Source organism: Anomaloglossus baeobatrachus, chromosome 7, assembly GCF_048569485.1.
Source record: "Anomaloglossus baeobatrachus isolate aAnoBae1 chromosome 7, aAnoBae1.hap1, whole genome shotgun sequence".
In the NCBI taxonomy this organism is placed as follows: domain Eukaryota; kingdom Metazoa; phylum Chordata; class Amphibia; order Anura; family Aromobatidae; genus Anomaloglossus; species Anomaloglossus baeobatrachus.
In genome coordinates, this window is record NC_134359.1 from 109,860,250 (window position 1) to 109,870,128 (window position 9,879).

At 44.6% G+C, this 9,879-nt stretch overlaps 1 protein-coding gene across 1 annotated transcript in view; it reads left to right on the forward strand.

Moving 5' to 3' along the window:
• The window catches only part of LOC142245158 (voltage-gated delayed rectifier potassium channel KCNH8-like), a 771,887-nt gene extending 763,144 nt beyond the window's left edge, over window positions 1-8,743 (forward strand). Inside the window, exons 14-15 of the mRNA XM_075317583.1 lie at window positions 3,395-3,441; window positions 7,105-8,743. Coding sequence (XP_075173698.1) covers window positions 3,395-3,441; window positions 7,105-7,830 — 773 coding nt within the window. The 3' untranslated portion in view covers window positions 7,831-8,743. The remainder of the gene's footprint in view (window positions 1-3,394; window positions 3,442-7,104) is intronic.
• Window positions 8,744-9,879: the final 1,136 nt, after the last annotated feature.

Here is a 9,879-nt window from a genome sequence, read left to right on the forward strand (position 1 = left end):
CACCTGTAGCACTGAATGGATCATTACACGACATTCTTTGAATCTGGTAAGACCACATAGACAGTGCCATGAAGAGGCCTTCTAAAAGGAAAGCCACACCAGTCCTACTCTTAGGATTATGGTGTGGGGTAGTGTGGCGCCCCTGAGGCTTCAGGCACCAAAGGATACTGCACCTGACTTAAGGTGAGGTTTCCATCCCGGGTTCGGAGGAGGTCAGTATTTATTGATTTTACAACAGAACCTTACAGGGATAGATCACACCAAAAATAGAGTGCATACAGAAAATCATGAGAGCTTTTAAGAGCAGTGGCATGCATTAAATTGATATTCAGCTCTTAGCCCAAAATTGTGCAAACACCTTCCGGTAGTTTGTGTAGACATTGTATAATGCTTTAGACTTGGTATGTGACGTCTAGTTTCACCTGTAGCACTGAATGGATCATTACATGACATTCTTTGAATCTGGTAAGACCACATAGACAGTGCCATGAAGAGGCCTTCTAAAAGGAAAGCCACACCAGTCCTACTCTTAGGATTATGGTGTGGGGTAGTGTGGCGCCCCTGAGGCTTCAGGCACCAAAGGATACTGCACCTGACTTAAGGTGAGGTTTCCATCCCGGGTTCGGAGGAGGTCAGTGCTGGTTCCACACCACTCAATTCATATATACATCATTGCCCTTTTTCTAACTGGGGAACAGGCTAGGGTCGGGTCACATGGATGGCCACCTAATGGTAAGGGCCTTTGCACCTACTAGTCTAGGGACCTGGGAAATGGAGGGTGATGTCCAGGGAGGGAGAGAAGTCAAGACAGTCAGTGAGGGTCAGGAGCCAGCCTGAGACAGACACAGGCTGGTGGAGTGCAGTTCCAAACAGAAAAACAGCAATACCGGTGGATCTGGTGGGACAAGGGAGAACACGGTCGCTGAGGGGATACAGAGTCAGTTCCCCCAGGACCAGCCCTAACGGGGTGTAGGGGTGTAGAGCCCTAGATTAAGGGGAACTTCAAGTTCTTTTAATAATTCTGCCAGGCAGAGGATTTCAAGCTTTCTGGCTCACAACAGCGCCTGGGGCAAGCAGCATATAGAGCCAGGAGTCGTGACTATAGGGCAGCCCACCAAAGGACTCATGCTGCCTGCTAGATGGGACGGTACCTAAAAACTACAGAGTGGGGACCATGTGTAGCTATAAGCCACGGGGACCCATTACAAACTCGCAAGGTGGAAGGGTTCACCATCCACAACACCAGCACTGGCTTCCCAATTATCCGGGATTGACTGGAGCCCATCTTGGTGAACACCGCCACTCGAGGGACGTTAATCTGATAGTGAGTAAAGAACTTGAACTGCAGACCCTGTGTCGTCCCTTTTATTACCAGCGCCGTCGCCCCTGCGCTCCAGCGCTATAGACTACCATCCTCGTTATCCTACCTGGGGCCATAGCTCTACCTGTGGAGAGCTGGAACACCCGAGCTACAGTACAGACCAAAAGTTTGGACACACCTTCTCATCTCTAGAACAACTGTTAAGAGGAGACTTTGTGCAGCAGGCCTTCATGGTAAAATAGCTGTTAGGAAACCAATGCTAAGGACAGGCAACAAGCAGAAGAGACTTGTTTGGGCTTAAGAACACAAGGAATGGACATTAGACCAGTGGAAATCTGTGCTTCGGTCTGATGAGTCCAAATTTGAGATCTTTGGATCCAACCACCGTGTCTTTGTAGAAAAGGTGAACGGATGGACTCTACATGGCTGGTTCCTACCGTGAAGCATGGAGGAGGTGTAATGGTTTGGGGGGCTTTTCTGGTGACACTGTTGGTGATTTATTCAAAATTGAAGGCATACAGAACCATTATGCCTAGCACAGCATCTTGCAGCGGTATGCTATTCCATCTGGTTTGCGTTTAGTTGGACCATCATTTATTTTTCAACAGGATAATGACCCCAAACACACCTCCAGGCTGTGTAAGGGCTATTTGACTAAGAAGGAGAGTGATGGGGTGCTACGCCAGATGACCTGGTCTCCACAGTCAGCAAACCTGAACCCAATCGAGATGGTTTGGGGTGAGCTGGACCGCAGAGTGAAGGCAAAAGGGCCAACAAGTGCTAAGCATCTCTGGGAACTCCTTCAAGACTGTTGGAAAACCATTTCCAGTGACTACCTCTTGAAGCTCATCAAGAGAATGCCAAGAGTGTGCAAAGCAGTAATCAAAGCAAAAGGTGGCTACTTTGAAGAACCTAGAATATAAGACATATTTTCAGTTGTTTCACAGTTTTTTAAGTATTTCATTCCACATGCTTTAATTCATAGTTTTGATGCCTTCAGAGTCCTGAAAATAAAGAAAACTATTTGAATGAGGCGTGTCCAAACTTTTGGAGTCGGATCCGCACGGTTTCAAAGTTGTCCAGGTTCTGGGCCCGGGATTCCGGGTGTTTGATCCGGCACTCGAGAAATTAAAAAAAATAAAGAAAATAAGAATGAAGCGAATGCTTCATACTTGCTAGGACTCTGGCCCGGCTGTACGCTGCTCCTGCAGCCTCCCTGGGCCGCTCATTATCACTTATTTCATATGCACTGCTTTCCCCGCCCACCAGTTGGCCTGGCCTTTGTGATTGGTTGCAGTCAGATACGCCCCCAGCCTGTGTGACGGCGTCTGCCTGCAGTCATCTATTGCTCATCGTAGCTCATTTATTCTCTGGAACTCACAGCCAGACACTCAGGGTGGGAGCTGACACTCAGGGTGGGGGTGCATCTGACTGCAACCAATTACACGCATCGGTGGGTGGGGAAAGCAGTGAATATTCAATAAGGGATAATTGTAGGCTCCGGAAGGGAATGCATGATCTGGAAGCAGCTTGCCGCCATGATGGATCTTCGATGAATACACCACGCACACTCCTACCCCCCTATCCCTTCTATCAACATTTTTAATCTCCGAATTTTGGTCCCCATAGACAGACTTATATAGGTACTGGATTCCGGACCGGATCCAGATTTTTTGCGAGTCCGCCCAGTTCTAGCTTCTATACAATGCTGCATTATGGAGATTTTCTTGAGGATACCTTTATAATACGCCATCTGGTGGAAGATTGCATAATATAGAATGATACCACAGAGATAAAGAGATGCTGTAACATACAATACAAATCTATTGGCTCTGTCATATGGCTCCGCACTATTCTATGAATGATCCCTGACATTATATGAGCACATAGTTTTGGAAGGTTGAATTCGCACCCACAGCAACAATAGAGATTATTTTGTAAGAATCCGGATAAAGATTTCATGGTCTATGTTGCTACACATACAGCAAAGTTTGCTCTTTAGTGATACATCCCTGAGATTCACTATCATGTTGTAATTCGTTGGCTAAATTTAACTTTTCATTTTTTTTAAAGCGGAAAATGTGGAGACCAGGAAAAGCATTGTGAAATTAAATCAGGAGGTGAGATCACTTTAATATTCTCTGAAGTATATGCAATCTGTCTTGTATGATACGCCAGTACTGACAATGTTGTACCTTGCTAATCAGCTTTTTTGAAAAATTAAAAGGTGTTTTGCCATTTGCTCCATTCACGATGGACCTTTATATGTGACTGAGTTTTCAAAAAGATGATAAACAAAGAAAGTAGAAAAATATTCAAAAAGGAGTTCGGCACTCAAGGCTATGTAATTTATTCAATCAGTAAAATGTGAAGCCGAAATAAATGACGTTTCGGTCTCACCAACCTTCATCAAATATACCCATGTAGTTAAGAAAAGCGGAATTCTACATAATATGTGGCGATTTGGAGCCATTCATCACCTGGAGAAACGCATTTCACACATAGCTTCTCATTGCCGTGTAATATGCTGAACTCCGCTCTTCTGAACTTCATGTCAGGATCACTCCCTGCCCGGTGAACTGCTTATCATAGATGAGGGCAGTTTGGTTATGGGCCCCCAGGAGCCTCGGGCTCCAAATAACTGGCCAGATTGCCCTCATTACTAACTGCCCTGCATGGGCCCCCTTCACCTCTGGGCCCCGGCGTTATGTCCGCCACTGCTTCATATGTATATCTGATGAAGGTTGGTGAAGCTGAAATGTCATTCATCTATACACAGTTTACTGAGTGAATAAACTACATTACCTTGAGAATCTGATTCCTTTTTGAATATATTTTGAAACGTAAGGACACTATCCGTGCATCTAAAAATTGGTGGAGTACCGTACTTCCCTTTCCTTAAAAATAAGTAGTAAATTCAAATTTACAACCCCTTTTAACAACGATAAAAATGTTTTAATAGTATTAGACTTAGAATGTTTTAATATTCAAATTGTCTCTCCAGGGAGGAAGGAGACAAACTCTAGCGCTACCTATTGGAAGTAGCAATCCTACAAGTCAAAAGTGGCCTTTTAACAAGCCTTTTCATATCACTTAGGATTTATACCAGATCAGAACCCCAATTTGCAGACATGGTGTTTCGGGGTGATTGCCACTCGTCAGTGCAAAGTATGGGAACTTATCTGGCTTATGAGAAGCTATAGTGGGGACCACGGGGAAGACTATTCTCTTTGCGGAGACCTGACAAACCAGTCTGGCTGCCAGTGAGGGGATTTATAGCTGCAATGCCCCTCTGGGAAATATTCAAATTGTCTCTCCAGGGAGGAAGGAGACAAATTCTAGCACCACCTATTGGAAGTAGCATTTTAGGATTGCTATTTCCAATAGGTGGTGCTAGAGTTTATCTCCTTCCTCCCTGGAGAGACAATTTGAATATTTCCGAGAGGAGCATTGCAGCTTTAAGTCCCCTCACTGGCAGCCAGACTAGCTTGTCAGGTCTCCGCAAAGAGAATAATCTTCCTCAATGTTTTAATGTGCATTTATCAATAATGAAATATATTACCTACCAATTTTATAGGGAATACCTTTACAAGGTTTTTGGCTTTTAATAAGAGAGCAGCATGATGTAGGGGCAGAAACCCAGACTCCAGCACTGTGTCACTTACTGGGCAGCGCACTGTAGTTTTGATAAAATCATCGTTTTATCATCAGAAGAATATCACAAAAGGATAGACTGTGAGCCCTCGCGGGCAGGGTCCTCTCTCCTCCTATACCAGTCTGTCTTGTACTGTTAATGATTGTTGTACGTATACCCTCTTTCACTTGTAAAGCGCCATGGAATAAATGGCGCTATAATAATAAATAATAATAATAATAATAATAATAATAAACCTGCTGCCATGTAGTCCTACATATTCATTTTCTCTGTATAACCCAGCCCCACCACTGATTGGCAGCTTTATGGCTATGCAGAGTGTACATAGAAAGCTGACAATCAGTGGTGAGGGCGAGGTTATACAGAGCTCAACATTCGAAGAACTGGTAGAACTGAAGCAGCTAAAACAAAGATCATATCAAAACTGCAACAAGCAGCCCAATAAGTGACATATCACTGGAATCAGGGTCTCTCCTCCTATATCATGCTTCTCTAAGATGGAGCAGAAAAATCTGGTGGCAGATTCAATTTAAGAAATGAAAATGCAATTCTAAGAAAATATTTTAATGGGTAGACTGATAAGTGAAACCAAGTCTCAACAAAGAAGCTTTTATCGAGGTTAAAGGGATATTTAAAAAGAAAAAGCTATAGGTAAAGAGGTTTCAGTCATGAAATTTCTGATTTTTTTTTTCTTATATTATATAATGTAAATTTGAAAATAAGAACTTTATCACTAATTTGCTTAAGGGGCTCCAAGGGTTCTTGTGGCTCATATGAGAAAAGATATACTATTAAAGTGCGGTGATAGGTGAGGGACCTGGTGGAGGTTTTGCATTGTGGCCCACGAGCTTCAAGTTAAGCCTCTTGGTGTTACCATTGTAGGTATCGCCCTCTGTTCAGAACCCATATAGACATTTATGGTGTACACTAAAGTATATGGAGAGTACATTGTGCACGAACTGTAGAAAAGGGATCACCACATATCACATTCTCCTCATAGACAAGGGCCCTAGTCTTGCGTTCTATAATGGACACTCTTAAGGCTGCTTTACATGGTACGACCGATTGTGCGATTTCACAATCGATCGTACCCGCCCCCGTCCTTTTTGCGTCACGGGCAAATCGCTGCCTGTGTAGCACAAAGTCAGTAACCCCCGTCACACATACTTACCTCTCGTGCGACCTCGCTGTGGGCGGCGAACGTCCACTTCCTGGAGTGGGAGGGACGTTCGGCGTCACAGCGACGTCACACGGCCGCCGGCCAATGGAAGCGGAGGGGCGGAGATGAGCGGGACGTAAACATCCCGCCCACCTCCTTCCTTCACATAGCCGGCGGCGGCCGCGTGACGCAGGTGAGCTGCTGTTCATCGTTCCCGGGGTGTCACACGGAGCGACGTGTGCTACCCCGGAAACGATGAACAACTAAATTAAACGATATTATGGAACCTAGCGAGCAGTACACGACTCAAGATTTGTGAGCGATACTGCGTCGCTAGTAGGTGTCACACAGGCCGGCATCGCCAGCGATGCCAGATGTGCGTCACAAAAACCGTGACCCCGACGATCTATCGCACGATAGATTGTCTGGTGTAAAGCAGCCTTTAGGCTATGTGTCCACGGTAGAATGTTGCTGCGGATTTTTCTGCATGAAAATCCACGGCTTTCCCGCAAAATCCGCACCTTTTCAAAGGTGCGGATTTGCTGCGGATTTTGGTGCGGATTTTTTTTTTTCTTCCCAATTCTGAAGCCAAAATCCGGATCAAAATCCGCAACAATAATTGACATGTTGCAGATTTTTCCGCATCAAAATCCGCACCAAATCCGCCGCGGAAAAATCCGCAGCATGGGCACAGCATTTCCAAAAAGCCATAGAAATGGCTGGGAAGTGCCGCTGCTGCAGATTTTCGGGAAATCCGTGGCTTTTCCGCGAGAAATCCGCGGCAAAATCCGTGCATTTTCCGCAGCGTGGGCACATAGCCTTAGGCATATATAGCTTGTTCTTTGGATATACCATATATTCCTAATATAGAAATAACCACTTTAAGGAAATGTAGAGATTATAGATATTTCTGTTCTTGATAAATTGCTGTATATACTCCTAACATGTTGTTGTATGTCATTTTTGTAGATGACCGTCCTTTCTCAACAAGTTACGCAGCTAAGTAAGGACCTAAATGAAATGCTTCAGCTTATGAGGCCTGTTCTCCTAAACCAGAGCTACATGCAATCTCCCTCTGCCGGCCTCCTTACCCCAACCCTGAATAACACCTACAGCAACAGCAGTGGGTTTTGCAGTGGACAGCAGTCCCAAATTACCATTCCTAGCCTTGTTGGAACATCCTGTCCTGGTCAGACACGGGCAGATGTAGCACAACCTAACACAGCTTGGATGGAGGCCTTAAATCAGCCTACAAAGGCTGCCCAGCCAGAGAATTCATGCAGGAAAAATGTCCACCCTGCCCTTTCTCTGGATTCATTCCTCAGACATTCATGTTCTCACCACAGACAGCACAAGAGTTGTGGCCCTATGACTGTGAACCAAACACTGTCCCCTTGCCATAGCCATTTCCCCCAGACACAAATGAACCATGTGAGCCAGGTAATGCATAGTAATTCATCCCCAGTGATGGCTTCTCATCAATCATCCAGCAAACAAAATGAAGTGCAGAAGTCCAGCCCTAGTTTCACATCCAGCAGATCATTCTGTAGCCCTCAAGACGCTGACCTCTTGGGATTGATGTCAAGTGACTATAGAGAACCATCTTCACCAGCTCTGGAACTGGTCCGTAGTTCTTCTGGAGAATCACAAGGGGACATCATCAGGTTTATAGATGATGAGGGCACAAATGTGTAATACTGGAGATTGTGAAGCCAAAGCACTGACCATGGGGATACTTACCAAAGTGAAGCTCTCCAAGACTGGACCAAGCTAGTGTAGGATACTATTATCCTGTTGACAAGAGAATGTCTAACTACTGCCAGATTTTATTCTCCTTGCCGCAATACTGTTAAGCAGGCAACGAGAAAAAACTATTTCCATCAGTTTTATTCTGTTTGTTGTTTTTTTCGTTTGTTTTATTTTTTACAAAACTTGCAATTTATAATGAAAAAAAACATCACTTTCTAAACTTGGTTCTTTTGGCTGCTATTAACTCCAATCGCATCATTTGAGCACTTTGTGCACATGGACTTTAACAGATTTACTTGTAGCGACTATAGATGGATTTTCTGATGGGGCCAGATCCAGTACACAAATGGTTAACGGGAACAAAGGTGTCGACACGCATGGAACTTAAGCCTAAAACTGTTTCTTTATACGCATGATCTTACTATTGTTAATACTAACACTTATTAGAACACGGACTACAAATTTGAGCCAAATATTTTAAAAGGGAACATTTCTGGATGGTTTTCGTTTCTTTAGCTTTTTTTCTGTTTTTGAGTATAAAAGGACCTTATTTTTCTATATTTGCTACTTGAAGGTTTATACTGAACTTTTTTTTTTGTTCTGATTTTTCTTTGTCATTCCAAAGCAGAGAGGTTTATTTAACTCTTTCATTGCTAGAGGGGACTTAAAAAAAAAAAAGCACATTGATTTGTTATGCGACTGGACCCTCTGGCAGGGAAACATATACAAAATAAAAAGGGATCAAATTAAAGGTGCATGCTGTGCAACGCATGGAGCATTTTCTGGGAAGAGGTATACCTGAGCAACTGGAAGAATCTATTTATTTTGCTTTAATAAAGATAATGTATTACAAAGAAAACTGTTTCTTGTTGACATTCAACAGAAATGCAAGTATGAAATAAATATTCGTTGAGCTCAGCATTCATTTACAGTCAGACATGCGTCTATGTTTCATCATTCTCAGCTAGCAGATTGTTATTTACTGCAGAAATTGTGCATCCTAATGCTTGAGTAAAGTTGTCCACCCCTGGTAAAATCTTCAGTATCATAATGAATCCTGAGAATGTGTAATGCACACACTGTTAGGATTCCTCTCCGTTTGCTGATTCCAGTGTTTATCATGGTGCACCCAGGGATATGGGGTACTCGGTTCCGGGCAGTACAGGTTTTGGGGAAGTCACGGTCGTGGCCGTTACCCGGTTCCGTGCCCTGGGCCCTTTTTGTAATGGGGATATTTACAGTGGAGAATAAGATAATGTTCACATGTGATATCACTTGCGGTGTTGCAGCTAAGTGCAGGGAGCCGCCGCTGCAGAATGTCTCTACTGGGGCTGGTGATATTGGCAGCTAGAATGGTAGACCCTCCGCAAGTAGTGTTTTGCCCCAGCAGGTGTATGGTGCAGTGGGCGTCGGAAGAAAGTAGTCCACACAGGTGTTCAGTGCAACTGGTTTACTCACTGCTGGTAGATGTTAACTGGTTGCCCGAGACAGACTGGTTTCGCCTCCAGGTCCCCTTCTTCCCAGTGCCAGTCTGGTTCTCTGGTACCTTCTTCCCCAGCACATGTCTCTGGTAAGTGGGTCCCCGTGATATGGAACAACTGTGAGTCCTCGTTCTGTGGTTTGTCCACTTCTGTCCGCCTGATGGTAGGGTGAACCCTGTGAGGTTGGAGTCTCTGGTCCTGTCTCCGGTTCTCCCGTTACTACTGAGTCTTCGGATTCTTTAGGGTTAGCAAGGTCCTTGATGGTCCCCTTTGCTGTGCAGGTGTTAAAAGGTCGGCCTGGAGCTCTTTCCTGTCCTAGGGTCCTGTATCCAGTCGGTGTGTAGTTCTGGGAGTACTCCACCGGCAACCACTTCTCCGGGGCACCAGGTCACTGTTAACCCGCGACAGACCGTTTCCTCTGTCAACTCTCTCCTTTCCATCCGACCGACGACTGTCAACTCTCTCACTCTACACTGTACTGACTACTGTCTTCCTCTGTTCTGACTCCTCAGTC